General features: G+C 51.9%; 4 protein-coding genes across 4 annotated transcripts; all 4 read right to left on the minus strand.

The window, feature by feature from the left end:
- Positions 1-654: 654 nt before the first annotated feature.
- Positions 655-3,869, minus strand: B0I36DRAFT_376866 (putative RNA interference and gene silencing protein; the record flags this gene model as incomplete). Its single annotated transcript, XM_046160504.1, has 5 exons — positions 655-1,767; positions 1,790-2,128; positions 2,181-2,425; positions 2,480-3,605; positions 3,711-3,869. The coding sequence occupies 5 exons, from the start codon at positions 3,867-3,869 to the stop codon at positions 655-657; spliced, it is 2,982 nt and encodes a 993-aa protein (XP_046008805.1).
- Positions 3,870-4,152: 283 nt separating this feature from the next.
- On the minus strand, positions 4,153-6,226 carry B0I36DRAFT_167208 (uncharacterized protein). Its single transcript, XM_046148740.1, has 6 exons — positions 5,675-6,226; positions 5,372-5,627; positions 5,089-5,322; positions 4,933-5,033; positions 4,557-4,885; positions 4,153-4,507 (listed from the first exon to the last, which is right to left on the minus strand). Exons 1-6 carry the CDS (start codon positions 5,965-5,967, stop codon positions 4,314-4,316), a joined length of 1,407 nt encoding a protein of 468 aa, XP_046008806.1. The 5' UTR covers positions 5,968-6,226; the 3' UTR covers positions 4,153-4,313.
- On the minus strand, positions 5,848-6,979 carry B0I36DRAFT_332865 (GNAT domain-containing protein). Its single transcript, XM_046155161.1, has 2 exons — positions 6,935-6,979; positions 5,848-6,854 (listed from the first exon to the last, which is right to left on the minus strand). Exon 2 carries the CDS (start codon positions 6,809-6,811, stop codon positions 6,125-6,127), a length of 687 nt encoding a protein of 228 aa, XP_046008807.1. The 5' UTR covers positions 6,812-6,854; positions 6,935-6,979; the 3' UTR covers positions 5,848-6,124.
- Positions 6,980-10,753: 3,774 nt separating this feature from the next.
- Positions 10,754-13,114, minus strand: B0I36DRAFT_353399 (uncharacterized protein; the record flags this gene model as incomplete). The annotated part of the gene is made up of 5 exons (XM_046157205.1): positions 10,754-11,965; positions 12,038-12,177; positions 12,244-12,418; positions 12,593-12,716; positions 12,801-13,114. 5 exons carry the CDS (start codon positions 13,112-13,114, stop codon positions 10,754-10,756), a joined length of 1,965 nt encoding a protein of 654 aa, XP_046008808.1.
- Positions 13,115-16,225: the final 3,111 nt, after the last annotated feature.

A 16,225-nucleotide genomic window follows, 5' to 3' on the forward strand; every position in this document is an offset into this window, starting at 1 on the left:
AATTCCAACACGCGAACGAACACGCCAGCGACGCGTCTCGACACGGTTGCGACCAGGTCTTGACGCGATGGCCTGCGTTGTGCCGTAGCTGAGCCTGGCGACTTGATTGCTGCGCGTCAGCAGGTCACGGTTCGTGTTCAGGCGAGCTCGACCTGCAGCAGCCCGTGCAGGTCACCAACACTGATACAGCCAACCAACCGCTCACGTGACGGTATTTAAACAACCCCAGCCTATACTTGGCACGTTCACTTTTCTGCACTCGACAACCACAATGGCGTCCCAACCACCTCATGACCGCACGCAATTCCACAGTGCCATAATTTGTGCGTTGCCTCGCGAAGCCGATGCCGTCACCTTGCTCTTCGATCACTTTTGGGACGAAAGGCGTGATCCCTACCGCCGGGCGGATAATGACACAAATACCTACATCGCTGGTCGCATCGGAGAACACTTCGTCGTCCACGAGCCATCCTCCCGAGCATGGGTACCAACAGTGGGTGTGTCCAGGCAATACTGGGCCATTTTAGTTCTGAACCTGAGGCTAAAATTCGCATCCAGGCGAAAGTTTGAGTCAGTGGCCGAATAGAGCATCCCTTAATTCCGTGACCAAAATCAAGGACTGCAAGATCCCAGCTTCCCCGCTTCTTCCGCTGCTTAAATATAAAACATGGTATCCTTCAACTTCTCATGAATCCTCACATCTTCATTCCCAACTTGCAACCCCTCCGTCTGACTTCCGGCCAGTGACGGCTCCGCGGACTGTGTCGGCGTGTCAAAGACACCACTCAGATAGCACCTAGCCCTCTCACAGACAATATCAGCATAGTAAGCCGGCGTACACAGACTGACTGGCTTGGTCGTACGCCCATACACATAGCACAAGCTCTGCGTTAGGTCCTCAAGCACATCCGCCACGTTGCTGCAGTCCGGCGGCAACGTCTTGGCATAGCGAGCTCGGAAGATCTCATCGAGCACGACAACGTAGTGCCCTGGACGCGCGGTGCCCTGGATGGCTGCGTGCGCTTGGAGGAAGAAGTCCCAGTTACGTGCCTCTGTGACACCGCGGTCGACGATGGTGCCGGGCTTCGGGTTGCCGGACCGGTCGGCGTTGGCTTCCTTGGTCGGGTAAAATCGCGTGTGGTGACGCTTACCGACAATGACGATGGTGAAATGTGGGAGGTCCTTTTTCTGGTCAGAGGTCGGATACACCTCCGTACATGCCTTGCGCAGCCGCGGAAGTTCCTCATCGATGACTTTGTCATACTGACCCTCGGAGACGCCGTCACGGTATACCAAGATATTCTCGGGCAGGGACTGGTGGTGTCCTTTGGTTTTCCACAGCTGGAGGCGTGATTTAAGCATGTCTGACAGGTCCGTGACCATTTCCTGGCGAGCGCCGGCCTGGACCCGGAGAACTGCAGGCCACTGGCCAAGCCACCTATCAACGCTGGCAACCATCCCGGCGATGCTTGGCGCGCGAGAACTAGACCCAGGAGACGGGTGTGTGACGTCAATACCGACAACCATAGTCTTATTCTCGTTGATTATACCAAGGCGTGGTTTATCGAGTAGCTGGTTGTTTCCGCGCAGTTTCAGGTTGAGCTTCAGGGCGACATTGGCGAAGTACTGGTCCTGGCCCTTCTCTTTGGCAATCTTATGGCCAACAACGCAGATAGTTTGGATCCCGTACTTAACGTCGCCGCAGTGTTTGATCCTGTTGTAGAGGGGGGTGGTATCTGGTAGGATAATGAAAAGCAGGTGTAAGGACTTGGCAGCTAATTTTGAAGACGTTGTCGAGCTCCGGGTCATCCTGGTCTCTCAGGACTAGTCTTCGTCCCAGAGCCGGGGGGGCCACGACCATTCCGGTTTTGCGCAAAGCCTCTTGAAACTTGACGAGCATAGCGATGAGACCTGCTTGATCAAATGCATCCCGCCGATCAGGTATCGAAATGAGTAGGTACGACCAATTCGTCATAGTCCCGGTGGTGTTTAACTTCACGTTAACCATATTCCAGCTGCCAGAGCGCACCGGGGCAGGCTTCCCCTCTTTGTACAAGACCTTAGGCTCGTTGAGAACCCTCCCTGACACAGTGATCAACTGAGGTGGGACCGATACGCCAAACCGATCCTGTCATAAAGAGTGAGTCGCGGTGTGCAGCGATAAAGAGGGTGTTACCTACCAGAAGCACGTTCGCCTGTGATGAAAGACCAACTGTTTGAAAACCATCGCGGACTATTGAAGCAGCATTCTCCCATGGGCTCCGTACAGCAAACTGTATCATTTGTTGGGTTTGCGCGGGGTTGAGCTTTGAGTTTGAGTTCTGACCTGGAACGACGACACAGACCTCAGGTGGAAGATAGCTTGGGGTATCTCGTGTACCGACGTTGATGATGGGGATCATGGGGTTGGTCTGCCAATTATATTCTATTCGGACAGTTATTATAAAATGAGCTCCCCAGCAGGCATTCAGAGACTCACTGGTCCAAAAGAATTCGTAAACACTGATGTATCCGCCACTGGACGAGGTCGACGATGGCTTGTCGGAAGGGCCTGCCTGTTTCCATTTCTTCTTTTTCTTTTTACCTTCCTCCTGACTTCCAGCTCCTGGTGAGCTGGCCGGCTGGCCTCCCCCACCGCCTTCGAGCCAGAACTCCACATCCTTAGGACCCGCACCGAACTCTTTTACCCTTGGGGGGTGCTGGAGGCCGTGTCCGTCATTCGTGTTGGCGAGGCCAACAATGGTCTTGACTTTCCGCACGATTTCACCCTTTTTGTTCTTCCTTTCTGGCAGGTGAGTAGGCCCCACCTTGAGCTTCGCGAGGAAGTTGTTCAGTTTGTACTTGCTTCTTTGGTGAGCAGAGTAGTACATGAACATGATCTTGTCCAGCGGCCCTGCTTCATAAAAGGCACCGTGGCTGACATTCACATTGACGAGGAGGCGGCAGGTTGCCACCCTCACGCTCGAAAAGAAGCCTCGTATTGCCGTCAATCCTGTGCCAAGATCCCACTTATCCGCGTTATCGGCTAGAGAGAATTTCTTGCTAGCCCCAATCGTAGCCAAATTCCCCGTCAGCTTTGAGTGATGGTTGAGGAAGATGTTGAAGGCCTGAACCAGAGACTGAGCGTCGTTGAACCGCGCGCTTATGTTCGTAGATGTGAGATACTCGATCAGATGCGAGACACTCAAGGTATTCGTGTATAGGAGACGAACTTCGTATTGGGTGGCATTTTGTCGAGGTTCGTCCTCATCTTCCGAGCGGTACTGGATTTTGGCAACCGTCTCATCCGCGGGCAACTTCTGACGCGACACAAGAGTTGACTTGAAGTCAGTGGCCACATCCAGTCGAAATTCCATCAATTCTTCGGACTCCAGTAACAGCCTGACGACCTGGCTAAGCTTTCTTCCGGCGACCGCGGGTGAAACAGCAATATCGTATCGGTAGAACATGACTTTTGGGGGTGGACACATTTCGAAATAGTTGGCCCACAGCGTCACGGGTGTGCCTTTCGTGCCGAAGCCGGGACGACAAGGAAACCCCTCTCGTAACTTTAAGCCGGCGAGACTGAGGCCACCTTTGGTAGCGGCCAGAAGGGCATCTTCGGTCTTCGCGACAACCGTGTTTGGAACAGGGATGATTCGATCGGGAGTCCTCCATCGTTGGTGTCAGTAGAGTCGTGGAGGAGAGGGGCAAAACCATGCTAGATATACGTACGAGAACACCGAAACAGTCACGCCGCCCCTTCCTCTGCCTTGGAAGCCTCCACGGGCACTGCGGCCTCTACTAGAATCACCCCCAAAACCTCCCCGTCTAGGGCCACGTCCTCCGCCGCCACCACGAAACGAGCCACCACGACCTGGAGCGGACATAACAGGAATAGGTGAGTAGGACCGAGAAGATATCTCGGCTCTGGAACGTCAGATATCAAAACTGAAACCAGAGCAGGAGGAAAAGGAGCTAGCCGGTGTGCACTAGTGCAAGGAGTGTAAAGGGAAGAATGGTGAGGCTTTATATCAATGACCACATATCCCCCGCCCATCAGACGGTCCTATTGGGGATCGAATGGCCAGCGGTGACTGGTATATATTGACTGAAGCCTTGGACATAGATGCCCGAAAACGGCTGCTGTCACCCATGGCGTTTCGTGGGGAGGGTTACCCCGACCCCGACTGCAGACGTCAGCCTTACATCACTGCCACTAACGTTTCTGACTGGCCCAAATTGCATCACGTGACTGGCATGCCAACCAACCAGTCTCCAAAAGAATAAGGATACATTAATTTACTAGCGCTTTCCACACAAATTGATGTACCTCATTTCTCTTGGCCTGGCAAAATGTGCACCGCAATCCAGGCGATGGGTCGTAAATGCTCATGCCGCCTGGGGTTAGGCGTCATACAGGACAGCAACGTGTCGCAAGATGAAACAAAAGCTACGTAACTTTGTCCCATGATCCGGGGATCAGTATGCAGAACATGCTGTGACCGCTCCGTTTCGGTATAGCGTTCTAGCCAATACTTAGCGCCTTGCTCACATAGATGCGAACAGATACGTACCATCCAACCCCTTGGCGACTTGGCGCTGAATGGCGTGCACAGAGGCTTTGCTGTAGTTGTAGTCCTTCATCAGTACGCGCGCAAAGATACTGTCGAACGTCGATCCGGTCATCCACTTGCTTGGATGGCAATTCCCGCTACTGTCGAGAGCTTGGCAGATGAAGCGATCTTGAGCTTCGGGAAGCCACTCGATAGGGCCCTCGCCCTCTCCATCTATGATGCGCATGAAAGCATGGCGATCCAAAGCCCCATCTGCTATCGCAAAGTTGATAAGGAGAAAGACAACGTCGTAACGAAGAACCGCATGCTCGTAGCCTGTGATACCAAATCTACCCCATGTTAGCATTGACCTGATACCAGTCCAGTGATGACGTACTTCTTGTTCGTCGGATCCTTATTGTTCTTCACATGACGTTGATCGGGCCTGTACAGAAAGTGAGGCTTGCCTTCGGTCCTTTTTAGAACGAGGCGTATATCCTGTGATGTGAATATGTGAATATCAGATCTTGTTCGTAGAAGGTCCGAGGCTTACCTTGTAGGGCAGGCCTTTGTTGAAGACAGCGCCGCATCGACCTGCACTGTTGCAAAACAGAAGCAGCAAGAAATGGAACTGGAGACGATTGCGTTCATGAATATAACCGAGTTCGGCGGACGTCCATAAGGTTGAGATGTTTCGATCGAGATCTTCGTGTTGATAGTTGTACTTCGGCATCTCTAGGTCCCGAACGCCACTATGCTCCTCCTGAGATAGCACGTTAAGCATCCACTGCAAAGTACGTTAGTATTGCGGGGATAAGGGCAAAGGAGGTCCGTACCGAGTTAATCTCTGCTGTGTCCGCCTCGCTCAGTGTGTTCCCAGTCCGCCGCAGGAATCCGGCTTTGAAGGATTTCGCGCAGGAGCGAAGAGTCCTCACTGTCGGCCGCGAACTTAGCCGACCACGAGCTTGGTCTTTGTAAAACCTCCAGAAGTCCTTCAGTGAGTGAATCTCTGGAACTGGAGCGCCTGGGCGAAGGGCCTGCAATTCGAAGTCGTCAAAACTGCCCCGGTGGTCACTATTTCCCCAAGACCATCTGTATCCGTTAGGAGCAGCCCGTTTCTTTGGTTGAGCAAGGCTTACGTGGTGTAGATATGCAATACTCTGTCCTGCGTCTTCAGTGTCTTGTCATCGAATTTCCGGAGGCCTCTCTGCCTGTCGTTCTCCTCGTGCCTTCTGCTTTGGTAGCCGTTAGACCTAGCGCGGTCGACAATAGAGCTTGGGTCAGGGCGTCTTTGCCGCGACGAGGACATGGTCGCGTCAACAAAACAACATCCCCATTCGGGCTGGCTGGACAGAACAATGACTGCCTCGGCCGGGACCGTGCCAGCCCACAAATAGCCCGCATCCCCGAGTCCGCTCAGCGGCCCAGCCATCGCCGGCCACCCCTGCCCTCATTCGTCCAGCGCTCAGCAAGATACTGTAATGGGGTTTTGCGACTCGACACTCCAGCGTTACTCAGAAAGCACCCAACCCAAAACGCTTACTCATGCCTGCGTCCACCCTGGCCCCGAGCACTTGACCAGCCTCAGGTCAGACATTCCTCGTTGGCCGAGTGGCCACGAACCCGACGAGCGCCACCTCGGCGCCTTCCTTGCCTGGCCTGACGTCTGGCTCGTTGAACTCGCCCGTCTTGCGGAAACCGCACTTCTCCAAGACGCGTTGGCTCGGCACGTTGTGTGCCTCGATCATGGCAACCACGCGGTCTGCACCCACCATCCTCGTGCCGTCGGCGCCAGCCGGCACGTCGTCCACCGTGCTGATCGGCACTTCCAGCTCAACTTCTGATCGTGGCAGCTCCCACCACGATGTCAGCCAGGCTTGTAGGAACTCTGTCGCATAGCCTTGCCCCCAGTGCTCCTTCTTGAACATGTATCCGACCTCGGGCCACCCCATCAGACTGCTGAACGCCCAGAAACCACCACAGCCCACCATTTCACCCGTGGCTGCCTCGTAGACCGCCCAATGGTGCGTTGTTGCATCGTTGGGCGGCAAGACCGGATTGATGCGCTCTTGTGTCTCGGCGAGATCTTTGTCCGGCACGCCTCGGCGGGTGAAGACCATGACCTCGGGCTGTATGCGTAGCGAATGCATATCCTCCAGAACATCTTGCGTGAATGGTCGTAGTATTAGGCGTTCCGTGCGAATCTCGCTGCGGCCTTCCGACACCAGAGGGTAGGGAACCGTTGGCAGCTGTGCGCGAACCTTGACATTGTCCATGGTGTTGTGACTAGGGGCTTTGTCCTAACCAATTGAGAACTCTCTGGTCGTGTTTTTGGCAGATAAAGTTCACGTGCTCGAAAGGTCACAAATGTGACTCGTGTCGCAAGATTTGTCGTTGACTACCCGAAGACATATATCTGCCTGGAGCTCGGCTTGTCGGTGGGCTTGCGCATCAAGCCGAAGCCGAGGAGCCTCCCGGCATGCGTGGGGCAGGAGATGGCGGTGAGCGACGATAAGGCAAGAGGCCATGGTTGGCTCGTCAAGACGCAGTCCCCACGGCAGTGCGAGTTATGGCTCAAGGATCTAGCACGAGCTGGCGCTGTTCAAGCAATAAATTCAAAAATTTGGCACCGCCATACGAATCACTGAATCATGAGCTGACGGCAATCGCAAAGTACCTATGGAAAAGTCGAATCACACGCGAACACCGACTGACTAGGCATATAGTAGACACATTGCAAATTAAGGCATAAGCGTGCGAGCACGTGGACGGGAATCTCTGTTTGTCACAATAAGTTCTTTTTGATTCCAAATACAAAAACGCCGTCATATCACATGCTGATATGTTGGGTATGAAAAGCTCTGGACTCATGGTCATCAGGCGGCCGAGTGGCTGCGCCCTTCTGTGACATAAACACCCATCTTTTGAACACCGTTATTCCTCTATGAACACCGAGTAAACCTTAGGCAGGGCCCCAATTCAACACCGACCAGCCGCAAGCAATGCCCAATGAGCCTGACCAACTTAAGCAAAGGTGGAAGGGCGGGTAGCACTAAACACCTTACATTCATAAGACCGTTACAATATGAAATACTAGCTCAATAGTCAAACAAAATACTAATAACTCATGGAAACGCTCCTCCAACTTATTCCTGCCTGATTAATATTGACCAATCAATCATCAATAGCTTCGTGCATTAGGCAAAAAACATCGGACATGCAGATATCGCAATCTGGATCAGCAGACCCGAATCCCGCAAGTTCTGCTTCAGTCATCCAGACTTTTCCGCCGAACTGATTCCTCGTAAGTTTCTTTGCGAGACACATACCTACTAGGTCCAGATCTTGAAGATTCACTTCAGTGTCTTACCAGTCGACCAGGACACGGAGCCCCTCTTCTTCGTTAAGGTCGATATAGAACGCCTTGATGTCATAGGTGGGGTAACCCTTGGAAGAGAACAACTTATCTAAGTTAAGCTAGCATCGGTAACCTTAGTTGTCTTCTTAGCAGTCTAAGATTTCCTAGTCCTTCCGGGTCTCACCGCCTCATACAGCTTCGATACGCCGGCTTTCCCGTACATCTTGGACACCGGGGTCTCTAGCTTGTTCCAGGGCTTGTCACATCTAAAAGACGAAGGTGGAACAAATGATGGCGCCCATGAAGTGTAGTATTTGATATGGCCGGTCTCGGAATCTTTGCTGAGGGTAAGGTTGATAATCGGGTCATACCTTTAACGAGATACTTCGACCTTAATCCCATCGCCCTTCTACCTCTTTGTCCTTGACGATGTTCCTCATCTACAGCTCGTTTTGAGCCATGAGACTCTGGAACTATTGAACTCTGAAGGACGCTGCCCAGGCTCATTTTGTAACCTTCAAGAATTTGTTACTCAGACGTCGATACCTTCTGGTAAGTTGAAGGCTGGTTTACAACCTCGCCAGGTGCTAATGACTTCTCGTTCTTAGCCGCTTCAGGCTGTAAATCACCTTAGTGGGAGTCCACAGAGCGGACCGCAGGCGAAGCTGAAAGATTGCTCTGTGGCGCTGAGACGCACGCTCTAGGTTCGTGGCTGGTAGGGACGGCCGCCCTGGCCAGTCCGCCCGAACTGGCCAAGTTCGGATTCTTAGCGACGTGGGCACTGGTTGGGGATCCCGCATGCCGGGAACCCTCGTTGGGCTGCGGCACGTGGTATTGTACTACTTCCATAGGCCGTTTGGCCTGTGGGGTCTCCGAGAAACTTGAGTTGCCAGCTTTGGGTGCGATATCTTTTGCCATGTTTTCTTCTCCGGCTTGAGGCCGTCTGGCTGCCCGGGCAGGCTTGGAATTGGCATCAGGCCGACATTTTGCGTCGTTAAGAACGTCAAGTCTAGATGGTCCTTGGGATATGGACAGTCCTGGACCATGGGAAGTGCTGGAATGCTACAGGGAAGTGCGGCTGGTCTGATCGTTCTGGCCGCTCATGGCGAATGCTCGAACTTCAAATGATGTATGCCTGGTGGTGACGAGGACAATGAGGAATATGATGATAGGATTGGGGTGGAGAGACTGCTACCAGGAGGAATGTCGATGTTGTGTTCAGGAAAGAAAATGCCAGACCTGAGGTGGGAGATCTCGCGGCTTTTATAGTTGGAAGGTCACAGATGCTCCGGCCGCCCCCACTCGAGGAGCCCTCCACGACGGCCATTCTCCTCGGACCTACTAGGCGAACACTGAAATTGGGGGTACAATCCACTCAAGGTTGATAGAACACTATGAAGTTTCGCCGGCTTTCTATAGGTATGCGCGAGAGAAGTTCCCAAGGGCGCAAGAAGACCACCTCAACCTAAAACCTTACCCTTATCTTCAAGGAAGTTCAAAGACGTCCCAGACAATCTCTGACTTGTACACGATGAAGTAATAAACTGGGGTTTGTTAGAGGGACCTTCAAACCAAGTACAGCCACGCACATTTCTAACCTTGATCATTCCCGTATGTTTGTGATGAGTATAATACTACGAGCACGTCACTCAATAACGGAGCCTTAAGGTCTCCCACCAGATTAATATTGGAAGCTAAGAAACCAATAGCCTATGCAATTAACAATAGCAAGTACGGCTCGAGGTATCCATCTTCACCCTTACTATAGCCTTCTCAACTAAACTCTAGATTAGCTTGTAATTATCAGTTCTGAGACGAACCAATTATCAGATTATCCTGGTCTACTCCGGAGTCGGATAAAAGAGTTTCTCAGTCCCGACAATATGAAGCTCACGTTATAAGAGTGTTTATCTATCACACGGTACTAGTCACGACTTCCATCAAAGTTACCAATGAAGCATACGCGCTTGCTATATACTTCCAACAACTCTTGTTTCGTTATTTGCAGTTAGGCCTTCCCATCTCTGTCGACTCGGAACAAGCTAAAGTTGGATACAAGAGTACGCAAGCAGCGCAACGAGCAGACAATCCCTTTACTTGTGGACGAAGATAGCACAGACTAGATGAGAAATCCTAGCACGACGAGGAAGGAAGCTAGTGGATCTTCGTAAATACTATTTCCAGAGACTGCAAACAACGATAGCGGGTGGATACGGACCACTCATCTGTTAGGCTGGCATTGCGCACAGAAACAGTCGAAGGACGGCTTACCCTCCTAGTAAGTTACCGTGACTTCCTCACCCTCATATAGGTCTTTATTCGCGAGCAAAAGTATGCGAAACCGCCCAGACACCATCGCACCACTAAAGCGGGCTGTAGGCAGGTGGCAGCAATGGTTAACCTTGCGCAGACGATTCCCAGCCTCAGCATACCGTAGCTGGGCCACACAAACCGCCGGCTTAATATCGTATCTAACAATATCCGTAGCCATCTCAGCGCCCCAGTTTGTAGAGAACGTACCCGGCGGGACCAGCTCGCCTGTCAATTCCCCCAGAACATCATCTTTGTGGAAGATAGTATAGCCAGGCTGTCCCACCACAAAGAGCCCCTGGCCTTTCCGCTCGCAATCGCGAACTGTAAGGGAACGGAGAAGGTAGTAGCCACCACGGAGGTGCTAATAATCACACCCACAAGTCTCTAGCAAGCAAGACGAGCAGGGTCGGTCGTGAGCCGTATGGGACGGGCGTACCAGCTCGATGCAAGTGCAGCTTGCGCTCGAACAGTAGCAACACTACTGTTCGAAGGCTTCCCCAGTCATTAGATCTGCTGGCCATTTTCCTGGCCAGTTTTCCGGCTTCTCTTATCTGTGAAAGCGCTCAGGTTCGTAACAACATTCCTCAACGACCCGAAATCGACGGAGCCATTTCAGGACCTCTCTCTCCGAAGGTTGGTCGAGACATAGAGCATCTAGTGACTCCCATGCGAACTCGTCGAGGTCGAGACCTTTGAGAAATGAATCGGCGATGTAAGCTCCGACCTCGAGAATCCTCGAAGTGATTCCCTCCTCTGACGAATTGATAAGTGCCGCAAGGACGCGCTGTCTTGACTTGTCCGTTAGGCCAGTTAAGCTGTAGAGGGACAGGGAAAAGGGCGCTGCGCCATGGCCAGCGATAGCACAGAGAATGCTAGGAGGCCAGAGCTTCAATTTCCGACCGGACTCGCGCCATCTCCGTAGCTTTTTGTTAGACATTTGTTTGGCAGTAGGGCTCGACTCTTGCACTTTCTTCCAGTCCGCATTTGTAAGTCTCAATCGACCATCTGCAAGTTTGTCCACTTTGTCTGCGAATTGAATAAGCAGGAGTGCGTGTATAGCTTCCTTGTAGCATACATTAGATTCGACATTAATAATTGCTTGAATCGTCTGTGTAAGGTCTGCGTGATGATTGATCATTGTCGATGAACGGGCTCTCCAGCCGTACACTACAGCGATCAGGCTGTGAACGGCAACGTTGCTGTTTAGTACCAGCATGAGGTGGAGCGCTTCAGATTCCTCGAAGGTATCTGTGATCGGTGTATACAAGGTTACCTTGTCACTGAGATATGCAGCGCATATGTCCTGAGAGTCGCTTTTGTGTGGGTATACTCTCTGTGCTGCTGAATTTGCCGCGTTCTGTAACGTAGAGTTCTGAGGTTTCTTCGCCGGGGAACCAAGAGTACGATCTTTGAGCGGCCGAGATGCGCTTGACGTCCTTGGCGTTCGCTTGCTTGGAGGCATGGTCTTCGTGCCTGCTTCGCCTGGAGACGCAGCCTTCGTCCCTGGTTTGCGCAGTCGCGCACTGCTGCGTTTGGTCTGCACCAAGGTGATCTGGTCAAAGTGAGGTTGGAGAGGAGCCAGTCCACATTCGTCACAAAGACGAACGCTTTCAGGTAGCGCGCACTCCCCAGGACGCAGAAAGTTGATTGCCATTTTAACCACAGTGCTGTAGTTTATAACCCAGTGATATTGTCGTGGTTGAGTTTCTACAAGATCGCCGGGACCGGCGAGCAGGACGATAAAATCGATTTCAGCTACCTATAGCACGTTCGGACTAAGAATGATATTCTCGTGTCGAACAGATTAGTCGCATTTAGTCCCAGGTCTTACCTTGCCGAGAAGAAATGACTCGAGTTTATCTATGTGATGCACCGCTACCAGTATCCAGATGTTCCAGCCAAATAGGGTCAAGTTGACTGAGCGCATAACGCCATCTTCGCAGTGGAATACAGTGCCAGAGTTCCTGTTTCCTACATGCATGTAGGTGCTGTTAACGCCCTGTACACGCGGAAAATGAGGAGGCAAAAGCGCCCTACCAGGAAACAGGATATCGTCGATACGGCTATCGAAAAGGAGTAGTCCGACATAATAAGGGACCTCTTCTTCAGGAATGCTAGTAAAGATCTCGTCTAGGTAGGCTCTAACATTGTCGTCTGAAGGAGCTATAACGCGATCGGCAAAGTTCGGGGCCTCAAAGGTTGTTAACTTGCCCTTATATAGATGTACTCGTCCTAGGCTCTTGTGTGTTACGAAGTGGACGGAGAGGAGGTCATGATCGACTTGCGCAACGGTGGCGAAAAGATCCGGCCAGTCGATAGACGGCAGGTCAGCGACTTAGCTCAATCCATGATAACCAGACTGATGGGCCACTTCCTCTAGGCTTACAACGAGATTCTCGCCCATCTCCTCCTTTTGAATCGTGAAGCTATGGCGAGAGCGGTGGACTTCATAACCTGCTTCCGGTTGTGGCTCATAGCGGGCAACCTCAGGACTAGCGTCATGAGTGGAGCTGGCAGAAAGGTGGGTTGTCTTGGGCAGGAGTGGCTACAGGTTGTCGTCCCCAGGGCAATCTGTGACGTATGGGGCGACATACTAGCTGGCATCGCTCAGTCTTTTGCGCTTTTTGCCTGAGTTTTGCGCTGGCCGTTCGTCGTTTGTCGTAGCTGCTTCGTTGTTTGTCGCGGTTGTTGCCTCATTCCTCGTCGTAGCTGCTTCATTACTCGTCGTAGCTGCTTCATTACTCGTCGTAGCTGCTTCATTGCTCGTCGCGGTTGTAAGACGCGTTAGGGCATCACAGGCGCCAGTGAGATGACTGATCAGCTCGGCGTGGGTCGTCGCATCTAGCGCCGATATGAATTGGGTGATTTGGCCGGTAAGTTCGCTCGCACGATGGACTAAGATAGCCATTATGGGACCATACCTCGCATGCTTCGTACAAAGGGCAGGGAACGACTCAGTCACGAGTCGCGTGGCGCGTCTCTGCGCAGAGCAGTCAGTCTTTGTGCACGGGCCACAATGACCAGCGCTGGTCGTTGTAGCCCGTTGTCACGATCCGATCTCCGGGGTCAACCGTCTGACCGGCGCTGTGGGGTTTATGTTCTGAATAAGGTAGGTAGCGACCTCATGCAATACTGACTCCGTGCTTGTCGTGTTCTCGAGGGGTTGTCGTTCGTGTCTCTTGCGAGATATCACACTCGGATCAATTGAGTGACTAGGTCAAGTGAAGGATGAGAATGATACTTAGATTGATCGCTGAAGTGCAAAGGTAATGACCGTCTACAAGGAGATCCTCCTGACTCTATATATCCTTTGTCCTTCATCGTGCTTGTCGTCCTGCGACACCGTGGTGTCGCGCGCCGACAGCTTATCGTCGCTAGGCCGACGAGTGATGGTCGCAGTGCGACTTGCTCATCGTCGGCTGCTGACATAAGGTAGGGTGCTTACATAATGTGTTCCCCGCCAGCCTTCGCTGGTCCGCCCTTGTCCCTGGCCTGATCCTGCGGCCTTGTTTGCGCTGGGCCTGTTTGTTACCTCAGCCCCAAACAGTTCCCCTGTTGGTCGGGTCGTCACACCCGTGCACAGTCACTCCCGAGGCCAGTCTTCGTGCACGGGCCACAATGACCAGCGCTGGTCATTGTGGCCCGTGCACAGTCGCTCACTCTACTGAAGCAGATAGAGGCGTACTCGCATTAGATACTCGCACTTCACGGGAAGGCAACAACCCATATCTACTTTGTCTTTAGCTAAGGCTGAGGTGGTGGCATATATGACGGCCGGTCAGATAAGCGTTAACAGATAATATAACTAGGCGTGCCCTATATACTGCTACAGAGCTAGTGCGGTGGGGTTGCCGGAGAGTCAGCTAAGCCGCGCCGAAAATCCAAAGGGGTCATCCATCTTCGCGCACCAATCATAGCCTCGCCGTTCCCGCCGAAATGATTGTTATACGACGCCCGGGCCCGGACATGATGGGGCCGATGCAACCGGCTCGTGGGCGAATCATAGTTCACATGAGCCGCCGTGTGCCAAAGTACCCCGCTCATCCGGACGGTATCCCGATCGGCCAGGGAGTTATTTATATGGTTCAACATAATTTTGCCCTCCTCTGTTCCCTCGAAAGAGTACTATAAAGAACTGGCTCATCCGTGTAACTCAAGTTCTTGCAGCACATTAGAGCGAGCACACCATTTCGACTTACTTGAGCATCTCCAAACATCGCCCTTAGCAAAAATGGCGGACCGTTTGCAGCGATACCGTCGGTCGTATAATCCGGCTCTGGCACAGATACAGCCTATCGCTACTCAAGGCCTCGGACCTTACCGTAAGCCTTGCCAGTCTGCCATTAACGACTCCGGTGCCCGAGCGGCGATATTAGCACTACTTCAGGCTGTAGCCCGTGCTCTCAACGAAGAAGAGAGGGTAGAGAAGAGGAACATCAACCATCATGAACGTTCCCGCTTAGAGAGCCGGCCGGGCAAAGAGTCAGATGCTAAGCATAACATTCACTTTCTTAATCTACCGGAGGTTGTTTTCTTCCGTCCACAACTGAGCGAGCACAGTACGGAGTAGTAACATACTATTCACGAGAGCTTGCAGCACTTGGTCGTCTCCCTCACACGTCGACGTGGTCACATCTAATATACCTCATAGTAACTCAATTAAGATCTTGGACTTATTAAGACGGTGTATAATACTATCTATAGTTGAATTTTACGACCCGCGATGTACTGAAAGGGTTCTCACACACAACTAAGGGCTCGCCCCGCGGCCGGGAGATCACCTCCGATAAGCTAAAACCTAGCAGATTAAAACCGTCTGAATCATAGTAACTATTAAGGCGATAGTTAAAGTAGCAAGATAGCTCGGTCTGGAAGAACCCGAGCTATCTACGAAAAGGGGATTATCGCTAGAAGCAGTAGCTCCCACAATCTAGATGTTAGAGCTCTCACTGCTACTTGCCGTTTATGTAATGCCGAGATTGCTCACAGTTTCACCCGGGGTTGCTATTACTTATGTAGTTCCCGTCTCGCTAGCGGTCCCTTCAATAGGATCTACCACTAGAGGCGCACTTGTACTACTAGAGGAAAGACTTATCTCGTCATCCGTCAATATGCGTATGAAAGTGATGGTTTAATAAGCGGTTTCTATTACGGTTAAAGTAGGCTTCGTTATAGTAGTCCACATAGTTCTTGTACTAAGCTCCTCGGTAATGCAAGCAATACTACCATTATGTTGCGCCGCGAGGGCGAAATCGGGATCACCTCCTGTAATTAGCACGCGATTACAGCTGGCCTCCTAACCTGAGCATTACCTATGAAAATTCAGCCGGGCCCCCAAAGCCTTAATGGACAGAATGCGCACCAAAGCAACCATACTTCACCGTTTAGTACAGTGGGAGGCAATTTGAAGCTTACTAACTCCTGTCCGGGGCACGGCTTCGAGGCATTGAAGGCCCAGGACGTAGGCATGAATCCTTCCTCTGAGAACTCAAGAGTAGCCAAGCATTAGGTCACTCGGTCCGAGTTAAGGCTATTAGCAGATCAGTAATGATTTCAGGGTACGAATCTAGTTAACGGGGCCACGAACAGAGCTGAGATAGTCGAGTTTCCCGCAGTAAGATTAAAGGGCGGGCTAGACAAGCAATTAGATGGGAGGGTGCTTATAGATTAACCGACCGTGATAAGCGACAACAGAATGATGAAAAGCCTTGCCATATTCTTATGTAATGCGTTGTCGTCACGAGATGATCTCTAAAGGTTGGAAGTGATTACCAGACAACTTAATCGAGCTACTTCGGTAGCCGTACTAATCTTTATACGACCGATACGTCGAAAATAGCGGGGCAGCACTATAAGTTTCCGACCGTATCTATTCCGACAGACCCCTAAGCGGACCTGCTAAAGACCGGAATCTAACGCTCAAATTAGCCCCGTGCGCCTTCTTAAATCATCAACCACCCGCTTCCAAGCATAATGCGTCTATCCACGGTTATACACAAGTATCTAATTATAAGCTATA

Source organism: Microdochium trichocladiopsis (genome assembly GCF_020744255.1).
Source record: "Microdochium trichocladiopsis strain MPI-CAGE-CH-0230 chromosome Unknown B0I36scaffold_9, whole genome shotgun sequence".
NCBI classification, from domain to species: domain Eukaryota; kingdom Fungi; phylum Ascomycota; class Sordariomycetes; order Xylariales; family Microdochiaceae; genus Microdochium; species Microdochium trichocladiopsis.